General features: G+C 34.4%; 3 protein-coding genes across 3 annotated transcripts; 1 reads left to right on the forward strand and 2 right to left on the reverse strand.

Annotated features, from left to right (window-relative positions):
• Nucleotides 1-436: 436 nt before the first annotated feature.
• Nucleotides 437-4,448, forward strand: LOC108216366 (adenine nucleotide transporter BT1, chloroplastic/mitochondrial). Its single transcript, XM_017389118.2, has 4 exons — nt 437-595; nt 851-1,463; nt 3,436-3,597; nt 3,689-4,448. Exons 2-4 carry the CDS (start codon nt 885-887, stop codon nt 4,157-4,159), a joined length of 1,212 nt encoding a protein of 403 aa, XP_017244607.1. The 5' UTR covers nt 437-595; nt 851-884; the 3' UTR covers nt 4,160-4,448.
• A 1,807-nt stretch (nt 4,449-6,255) lies between these two features.
• LOC108217707 (uncharacterized protein At2g34160) lies at nt 6,256-8,537 on the reverse strand. Its single transcript, XM_017390588.2, has 5 exons — nt 8,349-8,537; nt 8,211-8,259; nt 6,906-6,968; nt 6,757-6,821; nt 6,256-6,573 (listed from the first exon to the last, which is right to left on the reverse strand). The coding sequence occupies exons 1-5, from the start codon at nt 8,469-8,471 to the stop codon at nt 6,457-6,459; spliced, it is 417 nt and encodes a 138-aa protein (XP_017246077.1). The 5' UTR covers nt 8,472-8,537; the 3' UTR covers nt 6,256-6,456.
• Nucleotides 8,538-9,742: 1,205 nt separating this feature from the next.
• LOC108216833 (DEAD-box ATP-dependent RNA helicase 52C) lies at nt 9,743-14,905 on the reverse strand. The gene is made up of 6 exons (XM_017389679.2): nt 13,778-14,905; nt 13,548-13,631; nt 12,398-12,640; nt 11,448-11,615; nt 11,217-11,330; nt 9,743-10,981 (listed from the first exon to the last, which is right to left on the reverse strand). Exons 1-6 carry the CDS (start codon nt 14,462-14,464, stop codon nt 10,400-10,402), a joined length of 1,878 nt encoding a protein of 625 aa, XP_017245168.1. The 5' UTR covers nt 14,465-14,905; the 3' UTR covers nt 9,743-10,399.
• Nucleotides 14,906-19,029: the final 4,124 nt, after the last annotated feature.

Consider the following 19,029-nt stretch of genomic DNA (forward strand, 5'->3'; position numbering starts at 1 on the left):
TCCAAAATTCACCAACAAACATCGTGTTTTCTCCACAAATTGTTAATTAATAATTAACAGAAGACCCTTCTTATCATGATCAATTGCTTGTTCTTTTCAGTTGTTGACCAAATAACCGTGGTTTTTAAAATCTGTTTCAATTTATTTACCGGCTTTTTAGTGGGATATTCTCCTGATATTCCAAAACAAAAAGAAAAAAGAAAAAAAAACTAATGAAGCATGAAATTTATGATAATAGAAATTGAGAATCAGAATTAATCGATTCATCTGCCGATTTAAGATTTATTGAAAAAGTCGATAAATTTTTAATTAAATTAGAATATAATTGATAAATTTATAAAAAATATTTAAAAATCAATCAAAAAGATTTCCAATAAATAAGAGATTTTCATGGCACCTGTAAAATTAGGTTAAAACTTACTGTACCATGGAGTATGTTGCACATAAAGAGCCAGGCCCACTAGGCCTGACAATTTTACATTACATAGTTTACTTCTATTACAAAGTTACATACATAAGTTTACATACAGCTTCTCCTGCCTGGGAAGAGACAAGCAAGCCACCTTCAACCTCCTGAAGGATTGTTTAAACAGAGGTTAACTCAATCTCCCATTTTTCTATTTTCCCATTCTTTTTTATATTATTTCTAGCTGCATAAATGAATGATTAATTGTTTTTTATTTACACTAGCCTTGTTTATGTAAATTAGCCCACCCCTGTTTACAATTCATATGTTGGGCATATAGTATATCTGAACTTGCACTTTTAAAGATTCCATTTTTGTACCCATTAAGTTGTTTTTTAAGCTATTGTTTGCGTACCCATTAGGCTAATAGGAACTTATTTGCAGACTTTTTAGGCCAGGTTTAGCTTTGTGTGTAGTTATGGACTCGAAAAATCTTGAATTTTTGGGAAGTGATGGAGATGGGCTGTTCTTGAACCCTGGAGTTGGGTTTCTGTGGTGCCCGAGGGAGAATAATTTTCATAGTGGTGCCTTGTTTGCAAGCATTGGACAAATGGGAGGGGGTGTTGGGATATCTGCCGGTACTAATGCTTCTAATACAAGTGATAGTGTGTTGAAGCTTTCATATTCTAATAAGTATATGGCGATGCCTGAAACTGGTTATCGGACGGTAGGGGCTTCTGAATTGGCTGTGAGTGAGGAGTGGGAGGTGGGAGAGGAGGGGATGTTGGGGAAGAAAAAGAAGAAGGGTGGACTCAAATTTAAAGTAAAGATTGGCAATCCATCTCTTAGAAGATTGGTGAGTGGGGCAATTGCAGGGGCAGTATCGCGAACATCCGTTGCTCCGTTGGAGACCATTAGGACGCATTTGATGGTTGGAAGTTGTGGTCATTCAACCACAGAAGTGTTTCAGGATATCATGAAGACTGAAGGATGGAAGGGCTTATTTAGGGGTAATCTGGTCAACGTCATCCGCGTTGCCCCAAGCAAGGCTATAGAGGTAAAATTGAATACTATTCATCTAGAAAAAAAAAAGGAGAATATTAATCATTGTTTTGCATTTTCACTGTGATGTACAGGTTCGTCCACACATGTACTTTCTACATAGATACTCTGCTAATTGGTACACCAATAGAATCTTTCAGACTATTGCATTTCATATCGATTGTGACACTTCTTTTGGTGCCTCATATCATAGCTATTCAGAGATAAGAGAATCCCATTGCAATTTGAAAGTTATCGCTGATTTATCTGCGTTAAATGCTCTTGTGACATTACTAGTTATTTGCCCTGTTCTTTACTTTATGTTCTTGTCTAGCTTATGCAGTTTGTGCTCCATTGAGTTGATATTACAGTACTATGTGACCTAGTAGATCACGCACCTAGAATCCGTGGCCAAAAGAAAACTAGTAGTACTAGTGGATTTTTTTTTGGGATTCTTTACTTGTTTGTCTTTAGTTGCTGTCTATTCTCTATATTCCACCACTTCTGTGCAGACATACATGGTTCTGTTTTATATCTGTAAAGTGGTATGTTCTCGGTATTTTAGCAAAATGTCAGATTGTTTAAATGTACTCCCCTTGAACAACATGATTTTTTGGTGCATGTATATGAGTTCAATTTTCATTGCCATTAAAACACTTGTCGCCTACTATGCTTAGGTCAGCATTGAGAAGCCAGCAGGTTAAATTATGCTTCATAGTATTTTCACTCACCAGAAATATGTGTCTGCAATATGCAATTTAGTTTCAAGTAATATTAAGTCCCGCCAGTAACATGAAAGAAGTAGTTAAGCCAAAACCATGTGAAATCAGTGAAGGCTATAAACATGTCTTATGACTTTTATGACTTGTCGACATATTAAGAGTGACCTACTTTGTCCCAGCTCATGCTGTAAAGAACTAGTCCGAGGCACCTCTGTACTCAGATTGTAAGTATACACTGTTTGGTGTATATTGTATAAATCTCTCTGAAAAGTTTATAGATATAGAGAGAAAAAGAAGGAAGCATACATGGAAAAAGAAAAGGGGAGAATAACTGATAAAGATTGCTTGTTTTTTTTCTTCTGGGAAGTGGGAACTGAAACTTGGTTTAAATAAGAACTACAAATTTCTAAATTTTGCAAATACCTAATTCACTGATTACTAGAAAATACCATCCAGTAAACTACTTAATGACATATCGGAACAATTCAATCCTATTAAATCAAATTTTAATCAAATCTCAACATACAATAAGAGCATTTCCAACGATGTTGGCTAAAAAGGGTTTGGTTAAATTAAACCTCTAAAAGTATCTCCAACCATGTAGAGCCCTTAGCTAAAAGTAATTAATACATACTATAAATAAAAATTATAGAGATTATTTAAATAAATTTAACTCCAATGGGACATTGCTGTTATCTATAATTTTAGCCAATCACCTGATGTTGGCTATATTTGGCCAACCTCTAGAGACCTTTAGCAAGATTCCACATCATCTATTACCATATTAAAACAATATATTCTATTTATAATAACTTGAAATAATACTAAAATACCATTTTCACAATATAGTCAATCAATATAGTCAGTACATTGAAGCAAAATGTCTCACAGGTTCAGCAAATTTTGCACAATGTCTTACAAATCCAATATAGCCCACATTGTTGGAGATTGTGTAATACTGCAGATGAACTGATGAAACTAATAGAGCTTTCAAGAACATTTTAAATTTGAATGGATAAGCACAATGTCCTTAGATTCAGTGTTATTCTACAATGTTTAATTTATGTTCCTAACTACAGCACTATAACTACACTTGTTCACACAACATAGAAATAGGGTCACCCCTGTCTGGTGTCAGATAAATTCCCGCTAAACTGTGACTAATAGATTTATTAAGGCTTCACAAGTTTCTTTCATTGCTATATAGGTGATTGTATTAAATGTGAGGTTTGTCCTGTTATCTTACCTTAAAAAAATTGTGTGCAGTTGTTCGCTTATGATACTGTGAAGAAACATCTGACACCTAAATCAGGAGAACAACCTATACAGCCTATACCAGCATCCCTAATTGCTGGTGCTGTTGCTGGCATCAGCTCAACTATATGCACCTACCCCCTTGAGTTGCTGAAAACTCGACTGACTGTCCAGGTAAAGGAAATATGGGGTACAATTAAATCGCCATGCTTTTAAAGTAAGTTGTGTTCTTGTAACGATTATTTACTTATACGCCTATTGGCAGAGGGGCGTCTATAAAAATCTTGTAGATGCCTTCATCAAGATCGTGCAAGAGGAAGGACCAGCAGAACTATATCGAGGCCTCACACCAAGTGTAATTGGAGTGATCCCATATGCTGCTACTAATTATTTTGCATATGATTCATTACGAAAGGCTTACAAGAAAGTTTTCAAAAAGGAAGACGTTGAAAATTTAGCAACTCTACTCATAGGATCAGCAGCTGGTGCAATATCTAGTAGTGCAACTTTTCCCCTTGAAGTGGCTAGAAAGCATATGCAAGCTGGAGCTATTAACGGGAGACAGTACAACAACATGCTCCATGCCCTTTTGTCCATACTTGAAAAGGAAGGAGTTCCAGGCCTTTACAAGGGTTTGGGCCCAAGCTGTTTAAAATTGGTACCTGCTGCAGGAATTTCTTTCATGTGTTACGAGGCATGTAAAAAGATATTAGTCGAGAAAGATGATAATCTCTAAGGTGTTTTGGAGCTACTAGCGGAAAGACGTATGTGTTGCTTGGGGTACTATTACTTTCAGTTACAAAAACAATAATATTAGGTTAGTACAACTTTATGTTTGTGTGACATCATTTTTGGTTGAACTCAAGATCCTTTCACTAGGGGGGTCAGCTAAAATCTAAGAGTTGTCGCCAAGCACCTCTAGTAATCAATTGGTACCCAAGATCCTTTCGCTAGGGGATGGGTTGAATTTGAGAGTTGTAATGTACCTCTAGTGATTTATTGAAACAGTTAACATTCTTTTACAATGATGATTCTTAATTTGCTGCATTTCAATTGGCATTTAATGCCAATAGTGTGGCACTGATACATTATCTTCTCAAATATTCTACTTTTTGAAACATATTTACCTATTACTCTGACAGGTCTCTAGAATTTGTAGCATGCAGTTTTGGATGCTGCTATGTTTGTTCTGTTTGACAAGTGTATGATTTCCATATCAGTAGAGAATGCGCAACTTGAGTAGGGAACCAAACTTGTAGTTCAATGGCTTGAGGCATAACCGATAGCAGCTCAGTCGTTAACAAAGAGTCAGATTGGTATAAATCACACGAGGGTTGTAGACCGAATCAATAGGGAGAACACGTAGAAGAGCTTGATTTGCAAGCCACTGAGCCGTTGTATTACATGATTTAAGGCACAGACGAGACGACATGTTCATCAGAGGAGATGCCAACTCTTTGATTTGGCTGAAATACTTTTTCTACCTACATTTTCTTTTTGCATCAAAGAAAACTTCTCAATTTTCTCTAATCCAAGCCCACAACAAACACTAATTGTACACACCTCTTTTGTTTATGGATACTACTTTATCGGTTCGGGTAAGATTCAATTTCCATCCATTTGTTTTGGTTCGGTTGGGGTTTGGGTCTAGATTTCAAAACTGAAAATCCAAATTCGATACTAGTTTATTTTGGATCTTATAATAGTAATTAACTAAAAATAAATAAATTCATATTATTGTAATAATATGATAGATAACACGTTTTTGAGTTCTTGAGTGTTTGAGATTTTGGCTTTCCAAGATATAAGTAGAGGTTATGGTTTTCCGAAATGTATGTCAAGCATGCGACTCACTTGTACGTGTGTTTAACTTAAAAAAATATAGTACTCGATATCTTTGTGTACTTCAGTATTAACATTAAATATACTAAATTTAAATATTAGCATTAAACATATTATATTAATTATCAGCAATTATTCAACTTACCATTTATAAATATTAGATTTAATTATTATTATTATAAAACTATGTAAAATACTAATTTATCAATAATTCATATCTATCTATGTCAATGAATTTTTTTCGGCTTTCAGATTCGAATGGGGTTCGGATTTGGATCAGTTTTGGAAAAGATTTCCGATTTTGAGTTGCATCATTTCAATTTATTTACGATCCAATCCCAATCCGAACTCTTTCGAGTCCGGAAAAGAAGTCCGAATACAAATCCAAATCTGAAAAATTGAGTTCGAAAAAATCCAAACAAATCGGAATGGATTGATATCCGTTAGGTCTAATAAAATTGTCATCACGAATCATCCCTATTCAGAACGTGACGCCTTAAATTTGTAAAACAATTCTTTCTCGAAACAAGATTTCCAGCTTTTGATTGCCACTCATTAGACTTGATCCATGGACTTTGATATATCAACTTCTATCCTCTTTATTACTGGGCTAGCTAATGTAAATTTTTAAACAAATATAGGAGGGGCCAATGTTACATACATAATATAGTTTTCTTACTAGTTTTCTTCAACTCATTTTAAGTTTTTCCGGTTTCTCTCAGCTAAACCAAGAGATACTTGTAGTTGACCATAAAGAGGAAATGGGAGAAAAGACAAATACTTGCAATCTCCATGAATTTTATTAAGATTTTCATAGAAGTGTTCAAACTATGGCAGGACAGCAACAAGCTATGAATCATCAACACATACCGCACATGCTCTGACTAAACTCAGAACCAACTGTGGAGAAGACATATTTGTATGTAATGTAGCAAACACAAAGACTATGATGCAAACAAAAAGCTCAAACACAAAACCAGAAGACACAAGTTACAAAGAAGAAACCTGATATTTCATATTACTGACTAAATTTACTGGTACGAATTGGTTTGACGCATTTTCAATTTTCATAGTATTGCCTAGGAAAAGAACCTCTCATTGCAGTTTGCAGCTATCAAAATATATAAACTAGTACCACCAGAGTAACTATGGACACCAAGACTAACAAACCAAATGCCAAAGATAACAGGTCTAACTATTTCCCACCATCTCCCACTCTTCGCCATCTCCTGCTGCAAGTTCTCGCTCCGCTGCAGCAGCCGCCATTAATTCATCAAAATTTGCAGTCTTCCCCAACAAAATTTCCATCTGAGATAGAAAATGATTTTAGTTATCAATCACTCATATGTAGATTGTAGCCAAACAAATCAAATGTGCATCCTCGCAATTTTTTTCTAATTCCATATATGTCAATCTTGCATACACGAAAGTGTTATTTTTCTCTACAACGCATTTGAGTCAACAATAGATGGTAAACACTTCAGAACTAACCTTGACTTTCTGAACTGGACGCGGCCTGTTTTCATCCTTGATGTCAGCAGTGTATGTCAGAATCTCTGCAGCAAAAAAATTAAATTACTGAATATGATGCAATATCGTAATTGGCAAACATCAAGACATGTACAATAGAGCAGCCTTACTTTTTTCCACAGCAAAGCCACTGTTTTTAAGAATTTCCGCAACGGTGACAACTGTGGCAATAGCTGCAAATATACAGAACAATTCATCACCTCCAAAAAGGCATACACATACACCCAAAAAAATCGCAAACTTGAACTAAGGGCAACTCCAACCCAACACCAAAACACCATTTTGGTGTTAAATTTGGTGTCAAATTCACTCCAACCCAACACCAAATTGGTGTAAAGTTGACACCAAATGAATTGGTTGACATCAAATTTGGTGTCAAGTATTGATTTGGTGTAACTTTTACACCAAATTTGGAGTTTTCCAAAATACCTACTATACCCTCACATATGTTAATGAAAACAAAATTATTCCATCTATGTCCAATTAAAGTTGTTTTATGTTATTATTTATTCTTTAATTATAATTATTTTAAATTTTCTTTCTTTACTATGTTAATCAAGTTTTTTATTTATTTCCAAATATCAATAAATTTATATTCTTATATAGAAGATATGTTTTTTTAAATAGATTTGATTAAAAATAAAATACACAATGATTAAAATTACCTCACATATGTATACCCTCACATATGTATTATCATGCACAACTTGATAGTTGAGAATGAACGAGACTTGAATTTGCATGTACATGATTACATGGAAACATCTTCAGCTGCTGTCAAAATGGAAAGAAATGGAGATGACGAATTTCAAGATTTTCTTAGTAGATATCGACAAATTAAAGATAAGGAAGCTCATTTTGAACTTCGCAACGCCTTGATCGAGCACGTATGGGAAGAGCATGGGAATTCATATAATTAAATTGTCCTCTTGAATTTATTAATGAATTTATAATTATTTTAGGTCCTTGTTTATTGAACATGTTAAAATTTAAGTACAAATTCAATAATGATATAAATAACTTAAAAAGAGAGAATATTCCATTTAATGTGTAAAAGATTCTTTTTGGTGTAGGATATGGTGTTGATGGGTTGGAGTGAAATTTTGATTTGATGTAGTTTTCACACCAATTTGGTGTGTTTTTCACACCAAAATGGTGTTATGGGTTGGAGATGGTCTAATCCATAATTCAGAGTGTAGAGTGAACTAGAGCATTTCAAACCAAAAACAAAAACAAAAATACGAGCCCACACAGCTAGCTTTAACATGACATCAATTACGCACAACGACAATACTACACTGCTATCCAAGCATATCAAACTTATAAAATCGATACAAAAGCAGGAAATTTCGATACCAGTTAAAAAAATTAAATTAGAGTAAAAATTAAATAGAGGGGGTAAAAAGGCAAAGTACCCATTCCTAGGGCAGAAAGCTCAACTTCATTGTACTGCTTCATATATTTCTGAAAGAAGAAATCAACAGAGTTTAAACACAAAATAAGCAACTAAAATATTGATATAAGTGTAAAGAAAAGAGATGAAAAGTGAATACCTTGGCGAGATTGACGTAGAAAAACAAGGGTTTCTTAGTGTTGGAGACCTGAATTCGATTCTTCTTGGGGGAATCGCCGGCGGCTATTTTCATCTTCTCCACTCCCTCGGTTATTTTCTCCATTGATACCGGTTTTTCTTGCCTGACTAAACCCTAACTCTGTTTTTTCAGCTTGTACGAATGAATATTTATATACAGTTTTCTCTGACGGGGAATCTTTATTTATGTTCGTATATAAGCTCTTAAAATTTAATATTACTAATACATTTGCTTAATAAATACTTTTTCCCATTCTTTTATCATGTTATTTTGTGGGTTTTCACCCAGATTCTATTATATATAAATTAATAATTTACTGTTAATTGTAATATTATAATATAATGTGCAATTTATTTAAATTTTAACTTTTGCTACGTAATTAAAGATATACAAAAATATTTTTATACATTAATTTTTTTATAAAAAATTTCTAAATAAAACTTTAACATTTATAAATTTATTTATAAGAAAATATGCAAAATAATGTGTAAGAAACACGTTTTTCTTATCTCTTGAATTATTTTAAAAAATGTAAACAAAAACGACTATTATTCTGAAATGGAGTAAGCATATCATTTATTTGTCTAAAGTAAATTTATTTTGTCAATATTTTTTTTCAATTCGCCTCTTTATCTAAAGTAAATTACTTTGCCAATCTTTTTTATTATTTAATTTAGAAACCAATAACTTGTTCACCATTAATGTAAGAACTTATGATCTAAGATGAACTCAATATTAGTAACATTTTTAACGGGTTAATTATCGACTAGGTCATTTGTTATGCTAGAAAATATCAAGTGAGTCACTGGCAAATTTTTAGTCTCATTTAAATCACTAAAGTCATCAATAATATCAAATAGACACCTCTAATATCTTTTCGGGGAGTAAACTTTATTTTTCATTGAGTTTCACACATTTTTCTTAGCTGTTAGTATAATCAAATGAAAGGTTATGAATTCTAGTATTTATGATAATATATTCAGATTTTAAAAAATTTATTTACTATTTATTTTTAATTTTATAATTATTTTGTTTAATTTATATCAAATAAATAATAAATGAATTTTTTAAAATCTAAATATATTATCATAAATACTAGAATTCATAACCTTTCATTTGATTATACTAACAGCTAAGAAAAATGTGTCAAACTCAATGAAAAATAAAGTTTACTACTCGAAAAGATATTAGAGGTATCTATTTGATATTTTTTATGACTCTAGTGATTCAAATGAGACCAAAAATTTCACAGTGACCCACTTGATATTTTCTAGCGTAATAAGTGACCTAGTTGATAATTAATCCCATTTTTAACATTGAGTTCCATTTGAACAAAGTAGGACTATCCCTCTTGCAACACTAAACTTCTGAACTTCATTTTTCTTCTTATACCAGGCTTCATCCGTCAGACAACTTACAAAATTAGAGTATAGTAGTACGAAGTTTAATACAAAACTACACTTATCATTTATAAGTTACAAGTAAACTTAACAAAGTGTGAGGCAATACAGCATACAGGTCCTCCATATCTCATACAACATATAAAACTATAAACTTATCATTGTAGAGCCAATAAACCATGTGAATTAAGCAGAAGGATTACCTGTATATAATGATAAAACATTGTACTATGTTGCACTAAAGAGGCTGTGATATCATAAACTCAACATTTGCACCAATAACAGATGGTGTAACTTTTGCACTTCAGCATTAACTATGAAGCAACTGTAACATATTGTTTGTACAATTCTTTGTAGATAATACCATCGTTCTCAGATTGCTCAGCTGCTATTAAAGTTCAAAACGATTACCAGAGGTCTGTAGAATACGTTAGCTACTGTGAAGATTCTATTAGTTATCTGAACTATAATCTCCCCTTTCAATTTTCTAACCACTAAAGGGTTAAAAACTTCAAAAACTACTCTGTATCGGTGCTTATATTACTCAGCTACTCCAAATCATAATTTAGTACTGCCAAAAAGTTGAGTTATAGAGCCGCCCCAAGTAATGGATTAATTCCAAGTACCAGCAACAAGAGAACCATGATTATACGGGTAACCATATGCACCAGCAGCATAGGAATCAACACTAGCAACAGGATAAGCAGGCTCACCACTATAGAAAGAATTAAAAGGACCAGAGGGAGCTATGCAAGGTTCACCAAAAGCAACTTGGTTAGTGTATCCGCTTGAATAATAATGATTGCCACCGCTCATATTTGTTGCCTTTCTGAAATCATGACCACCAAACTTGCTGCCTCCAGGTCGATATGCCCGCGCACCACCATAAGATGAAGATGTCTCTGCATATTGAGTGAGCCAGGGAGGAACTTGTTGTTTGGCTTCCTGCATGAGCTGCACAAGTGACTTTGCCAGGTGTGAGTTCTTGTCACAAAAGAATGCTGTTGCCAACCCAGATTTACCAGCTCTGCCTGTTCTGCCAATCCTGTGAACATAATCATCTATGTCCTTGGGCAAATCATAGTTAATGACATGGGTAACATGTGGAACATCCAGTCCTCTAGCAGCCACATCTGTCGCTACCAAGATGGGCCTTACTCCAGTTTTGAAAGATCTCAAGGCACGTTCCCTCTCCTTCAGTCATCAAAAAGTATATCATACCACAACATGAAGGAAAACTTCAGATAATAGCACAATTCAGCATAGGAAATCAGATATTTATTGTAGAATTAAAAAGATATTCAAATTCACAGTAAGTTAATAAAGTTATTACATTGTAGCAGCCTGCAATGTGAAGTTGTATATTAACATATCAAGACAGGGAAAGAGCATCAAACTCTGAAAATTCAAGTCAAAAAATTACACTTACCATCTGAGCTTTGTCACCATGTATTGCTGTTGCTAAAAAGCCATTTCTGCATAACCAGCTTTCCATTGAATCAGCTCCCCTCTTGGTCTCCACAAAGATCAATGTCAAAGCACGCTACATTATGACAATTAAAGTGCTTGAATACAAATTAAACAGTCACTTGAACTAGGGAGTGAATGAGGACTGGTATTATAGGAATAAGGTAGAGTCTGCACAGAGACAAACGTGTACCTTGCCATTATTTTCATTCGCACTTTGCTCAACAAGGAGATTCATCAAACGATCTCTTTTGTCCATGTCTTGGACATACTCAACTCTTTGAGCAATCAGCTCTGTGCTAGAGCCAACTTTTCCAACAGTCAGAAATATGTAGTTTGAAAGGAAATCTGTCGCAAGCCTCTGCACAAAGTAAAAATAAACAAGACAAGAAAAGTAGTGAGATGATGGTGGTCACATTTAAGAAAAATAAATTATTACTAATATAAGCCACTTCTGAACATAACAGATCTTTATACGCAAGACATACACATCAGCAGCCCGTCAAAGATTTTTACCATAAAGAAACTATATAAGATAATTATGAAAACTACATTCCTCTAATTATTACACCACAGTGGATAACATTTTACATAATACAACTGAAACACACATCTCTGCAGCTGGATTAGCATCTCCAAGAAAAATAAATTACTACTACTATAAGACACTTCTCAACATAACAGATCTTTACACACAAGACATACACATCAACAGCCCGTCAAAGATTTTTACCATAAAGAAACTATATAAGATAATTATGAAAATTACATTCCTCTAATTATTACACCACAGTGGATAACATTTTACATAATACAAATGAACACACATCTCTGCAGCTGGATTAGCATCTCCAAGAAAAATAAATTACTACTAATATAAGCCACTTCTCAACATAACAGATCTTTACACGCAAGACATACACATCAACAGCTCGTCGAAGATTTTTACCATAAAGAAACTATATAAGATAATTATGAAAACTACATTCCTCTAATTATTACACCACAGTGAATAACATTTTGCATCAACACATCTCTGCAGCTGGATTAGCATCTCTATTACTACAATCTTAATACAGCATAGGTATCTATAACTGATTTCATGGAAAAAAAGAGATGGATGAAGGGTCTCAGAGAACAAACTTGGATCTCATTTGGAAATGTTGCACTGAAAAGCATTGTCTGCCTTACGCCTGGTGGAGGCATCCCCATTTGCTCAACAACTTTTCGAATCTGTCGCTCAAAACCCATGTCCAACATCCGATCAGCTTCATCTAGAGCTAGATACTTGATCTTTTTGAGAGATAATTTTGCTCTCTCGATCATATCCAGTAGCCGACCAGGAGTAGCAACTAAAATGTCAACACCCTTTTCCAATTTATGCAGCTACAAAAGTGAAAGGAACAGTAGAAAACATTAGCAGTATTCTCAAGCAAAAACACCACATGCAAATAACATAATGTAACCAGAAACACATGTGAGGCAACAGCCATGCATTAGGCTCACTCACTGCTATATAAATTCATCAGTGCTTCTTCATAAATGGAACAGACTGTCTAGCTTTACATTATTTCCAAGAATAATGAGGATATCGACAAACAATTAGAATAAACAGTGTTAAAAGTTAAAACACCTAGGTTATATCATACTGCAGACAAACAGGTGAGGCATCAGCCACACATTAAGCTAGCTCACTGCTTTTTGAATTCATCAATGCTTCTTCATAAATAGAGCAGACTGTCTGATTTTATTTTATTTCCAAGAATAAAGAGGATAAGGACAACAATTAGCATAAACAATGTTGAAAGTTAAATCACCTAGAGATATATTATATCTGACATGTGCAAAACTCAGTGACCAAGATAGAAATTAATATAATGTTAAAAATTAATTAATTAATACTTCATTGGCCATCCAATTAACTAGTGAACAGTTACATTAATTTAGTCTAATAAGAAAGAGTTGTTGCAATCAAATCATCATAGTATGAAACAATTCAGAAGCACAGTAGCCAGTACAAACATCAGAATTGATTTTCCACTTTGTTTTATCGTTTTCCTAGCAGGCCCAGCTGCAGTGACAGTGCTACCAAACCATTAACCAAGAACCATTAGAATTATCAAATAATTAATAAACACACCAACATGCCAAAGGCTTCATCATAGTAACTAACATTACATAGTAGACGCCAAAACCAAAACAAAGGTATCCATCAAACAATGACTAAACACTGACATACACATCTCTCTCTCTCTAAAAAATTTAATACTACAACAACACATGAAGGAAGAACCTGGTGAGTTATTGGTGTTCCCCCATATGCAACAGCAACTTTAATCCCAGTCTCATATGAGAACTTCCTTGCCTCCTCATGAATCTATACACACAAACCCAATCAAAAAATTTATCATCAAACAGTGAGTATAAACAAGAAGAAACTGTAAAACTGAATTTAACACACACACAGAGAGAAAATGAGAGACAGAGAGAGAGAGAGAGAGAGAGAGAGAGAGTATCATGTACCTGACAAGATAACTCCCTAGTTGGAGACAAGATAAGAGCAATTGGAGAAGCCACCCCTGAATGATTCACAGGACTACCCGAACCCACATTATGATGCTTAAGAATCCCACTGATAATAGGGAAACAAAACGCCGCCGTTTTGCCAGAACCAGTTTGAGCACAAGCCATTAAATCTCTCCCAGCCATCACAACAGGAATAGCATAACGCTGAACCGGAGTGGGCTTAACATACTTACACCTCCTTATATTATCATTCAAACCCTTCCCTAAATCAATCTCATTAAACGAGTTCGCCGGTTCAGGTATGTCTGAACCGCTCGCTTCGACCGGAATGTCGTCGTAAACCTCGTAGTTTATCCCGGATTTTTCGTCAGAATCGGAGAGTATTTCCAGATCATCGAACTTTTCGATGACGTCGAACGGGTTAGGGTCAGGGTTTGGGTGAAATGCGGGCCGGTTGCGGGGCGCGTAGGACCGGCCGCGGCCACGACCACGGCCAGAGCCACGTCCTCGTGGCGTGCCTCGGCCTCGACTCGGTGGGAATCGGTGAGTTTGTGAGTCGGAGGCGTATGAGTTGGGATCGGAGAATGTAGGGTGTGTGTTTGTGTTGCGGAGATGCGGAGGGAGGTAGGTGGATCGACTCGGACGAGTGCGGCGAGTATGAGAGTAGGAATCAGTCGCATACATGTTTTGTTCACTGTTCGATCTCTGTGTATGAGAGAGCGAGAGAGAAAGAGAGAGAGGGAGAGAGAGAGAGGGGGGGGGGAATGAGAGAGAGCTGAAAGAGCAAGGCACCGGAGAGAATGAGTGAAAGAGATAACGAGGAGCTGAACAAAATGTGTAATGCGCAGATATATCTATATATGAATGTGTGTATGCATAGAGATTAGGGAGAGAGAGAGAGATTAGGGAGAGAGGCGAGGGAGAGAGATGCGTTGTGCAGAGTGTAGGAGCATAGCAATCAGAAGCTATGAAATGGCATGTAAATGGCAAAATGAAACCCTAATTTTGGCACAGGTTTCGAGGTCATGGAGTTTGGGTATTAAGGTAAAGGAGAAAGTGGTGACATTGTTTTTGTTTGCATTCATGAGAGAGATAGAGAGAGAGAGATGGTCCGGTGGTGTAGGAAATGAAAAGAGAGACAGACAGGTGGCCTTTCAGGTTTCTTCCGTACAACTCTTAACAAACTCAGTTTCATCTTACGCGCGTGAAATCTATGGAATCTGCAAACAATTAGCGCGTTTGGTACAACCACGCATGCTTTGCCTGGTCTCTCATCCCACGCTTTTTTTATGCAGGACCTGTGTAGGGTAGTACTAGTACTGTTATGAGAACCATATATACATGTCAAAGACAAAATTGCATTTCATACCTGGGTCGCGTTGGTTACACCATCTCCAATAGTCTCTTGGAGCATCTCCAGCAGCATCTTAGTCCATTTCTTAAATATAATATAAAATATTAGATCCTAGTGACTTAAGATAATAATAGCTATTCTCACCTCCAACAATATTCATTTTATTCAATCCTTATATACTATTTTATTATTAAAAGTTACCATTATTGCAATAGGTGAAGAGAGAACATGTTTGTATTCAAAATTTATTATAAAATAAGATTTAGGAGAGGAGAGAGGTTACCTAAAGATAAGGCATGGCTAGTGGATCTTAGTGATGTGATTGAGGGAATCACTAAGTGCTTGTTTGGTTGGATCCGGGAATTAACTTCCTATGAGATACTATTGGAGTGGATTATTTTCCCATGTTCCTCATATTTTGGTTTAAGACTCCAAATAGGGAAGCTGTTGAAGTTGCTCTTAGTTGGCTCATATATAATATACTCCCTCCGTCCCACCCATTTCTTTACACTTTCCTTTTTGGGGTGTCTCATCCAATTCTTTACATTTCAAAACTAAGAGTATCAACTCCAACAATGCTCTTTATGTTTGCTATTAACTTATATTTTATTCATATATTTTGAATTCAAACATGTGTCATGTAGTGGGAGTCCAATGTAAGAATTGGAGGAAATGATTATTTTATTAAGTTAAGAGCCAACTAGTAGCTCTTAAGTTAAAAGGAGAAAGAAGAGGCTCCTAAGGTTTTTAAGAGCCACTAAGAGCCTCTTGGAGCTCTTTTTTTCCTCATCCACCTTATATTTTAATTTAAGAGTTAGTTTAGGAGCCTCTTGGAGATGCTCTTAGAGCTTAAAAGCCCAGCTTCTGGGTTAATATTGTTTGTGTAAAAAGTCAAGAATCATTTATAAAAAACAAGTTTTTGTTTCAACAAAATTGCATTTCATACATGGGTGGTGTTTGGTTAGAGTTTAAAAGCTCAGCTTCTGGGATAACAAGTTAGAAACATTTATTCGTACTGTTTGTGTAAAAAGTCAAGATTCACTTATAAAAAACCAGGAATGCTAGTTTTTGTTTTAGAACTTCTACTTCTTTAACAAACACTTTAATCATTTATAAGTCTCAACTTGTTCCTAACTTCTTCTCCACTTTTTTATTTTAAGCAAGAAGCACTCATTTTAAACTCACTCAAACGGCCCCATGATTCTAAAATCTTCAATTATGAATCTCCGATAAAATTTAAGACAAAAATTTTAAAATCTGATTATTTTAAATAATTCGTTATGTAATAAATTAAATATTATTATATACCAATTTTTAGCTATATTAATTCTCGATCATCATATTAATCCCAACATTTTCAATAGTTAATATTGCTTTTCATCATATATTTTTTAATCAATTTTAACTATATATTTAATAAATATTTTCACTTAATATTAAATACCAATTTCTTAACTAACTATTTGGACGTAATTGCGTGCCAAAAATTCAAACCGTCAAAATGAAACAGGTTATGTAGTTTACAGTATGGTACAGCAGTATGCAAAAAACCGAATAATGCGAAACCGAAACCGAAACCGAAATTGGTAAAATCGTTAAAAACCGAACCATATAAAATCGAACCGAAACCGAAACCGAAACTGCAAACTTAAAAATTGAACCCGAAACTGATTTTGCGGTTCCGATTATAGCTAGGTAGGGGTGAGCAAAAAACCTAATAAATCTGAAACCGAAACCGGTACAAACCATTAAAAACCGAACCGTATTAAATCGAACCGAAACCGCAAACTTAAAAACCGAACCCGAAACTGATTACGTGGTTCCGGTTATAGCTAGGAACAGATCCGAAAAAACTCGAACCGATCCGATTTTTAAAATAAATATCATATATATATATATATATATATATATATATATATATATATTATTAGTATAAAGACTTAAATACTAGTAAGAACTAATTTTTTATTTCTTTAAATAGGAGAATATACCTACATATTCATTATTACTCATATTTATATTGCTAGAAGTTTACACTGGTGATTGGCAGACTAAAATTGATCACTTATATAGTTATGTGGCCGGCCAAAGTATGTATTCATACAGAGAGATCAAGTATATGTTAAATTTCTGTTGTTTTAAATGACAAGTTCAACTCCTCAGCAAGATTCAACTATATTTCATGTGTGATTTGATATTTAGACTTAATATTATGAAGATTTATGATTTAGATTATGCTTTTATTTTATTGAAACTTTTGATGGATGTATAATTTTTATTTACATTTTAATTATTCATGTTAAAAATTCTTTTCTTTTTTCACGCGGTTTTTTAACCGAAACCGAACCAATAGGAAACCGAAACCGACAATGAGGTTGTGGTTGAGGTTTTTGATTTTTAAAACCGAGGACATGCGGTTGCGGGTGCGGTTTTATCCCAAAAACCGCACCGAAACCGCATCCGCTCTCCCCTATAGCTAGGAACCGATCCGAAAAAACCCGAACCGATCCCATTTTCAAAATAAATATTATATATATATATATATATATTATTAGTATAAAGACTTAAATACTAGTAAAAACTATTTTTTATTTCTTTAAAATAAGAGAATATACCTACATATTCATTATTACTCATATTTATATTGCTGGAAGTTTACACTGGTGTTTGGCATACTAAAATTGATCACTTATATAGTTATGTGGCCGGCCAAAGTATGTGTTCATACAGAGAGAGCAAGTATATGTCAAATTTCTGCTGTTTTAAATGACAAGTTCAACTCCTCAGCAAGATTCAATTATATTTCACGTGTGATTTGATATTTAGACTTAATATTATGCAGATTTATGGTTTAGATTATGCTTTTATTTTATTTAAACTTTTGATGGATGTATAATTTTTATTTAGATTTTGATTATTCATGTTTAACAATTTTTTTTCTTTTTTCACGCGGTTTTTTAACCGAAACCGAACCGATAGGAACCGAATCCGAGGTTTTAAAACCAAAATCGAAACCGACAATGAAGTTGCAGTTGAGGTTTTTGATTTTTAAAACCGAGAACATGCGGTTGCGGGTGCAGTTTTATCCAAAAACTGCACCGAAACCGCATCCGCTCTCCCCTAGTTTGAGAAGCGCATGTTTTGAAACGGTTAAATACCGTTTTTTCGACCCAGACATTGTCCACGCAAGTTGGGCCGCCTAATTGTATGTATCCAACACTGTGGAAGCCTGTCGTCTGTTTCCGGCCCCTTTATATCAAATCTTTCAGTAATCTGTTCCGCTACTTCACTTTTTCGAAATATCTGTTTTTGTTTTTCGATAATTATAGCATCTTCATAAAACTTTTTAAACAAAATTAAATAATAATAATTTATTTAATCCTGTGCGCATTTATCAACATCAAGGACTCGAATTCTCGACATTTTTCTGGATGAGATGAGCAATTAAAATCATCGCCCTATAAAACAAGAAAAGCATATTGATTGAATTTTTATTCACTTTTTCACTTTGCCAGAATTTGTTGCCTTCCGGGAAACAAAATTTTATTGTTTGATCACACGTTATTTGAAGAGAAGAAGATAATTCAATAAATAACAGCCATACAGTATCTACAAAAATGATCGACTCGAACAAACTAAATAGATTAACACGCATGTTTTCATACTCAAGATGAGACAAATAAGCGATATTGAAATTGACGATGGTATATTTATAGATCTTTGCTTTGTGTTCACCATCTTTTTCAAAAAAATCCGTTTGAGTTATCAACCACAAATGCAATTCCCGAAAAACTTTTATGGATAAATCCAAACCAACTCTCACAAAAGAATAAGAGAAAAATCACACACTCTCATCAGGAATAAAAATCAAACGACAATTATAACACACGATAGA

Source organism: Daucus carota, chromosome 4 (assembly GCF_001625215.2).
Source record: "Daucus carota subsp. sativus chromosome 4, DH1 v3.0, whole genome shotgun sequence".
Taxonomy (NCBI): Eukaryota; Viridiplantae; Streptophyta; class Magnoliopsida; order Apiales; family Apiaceae; genus Daucus; species Daucus carota.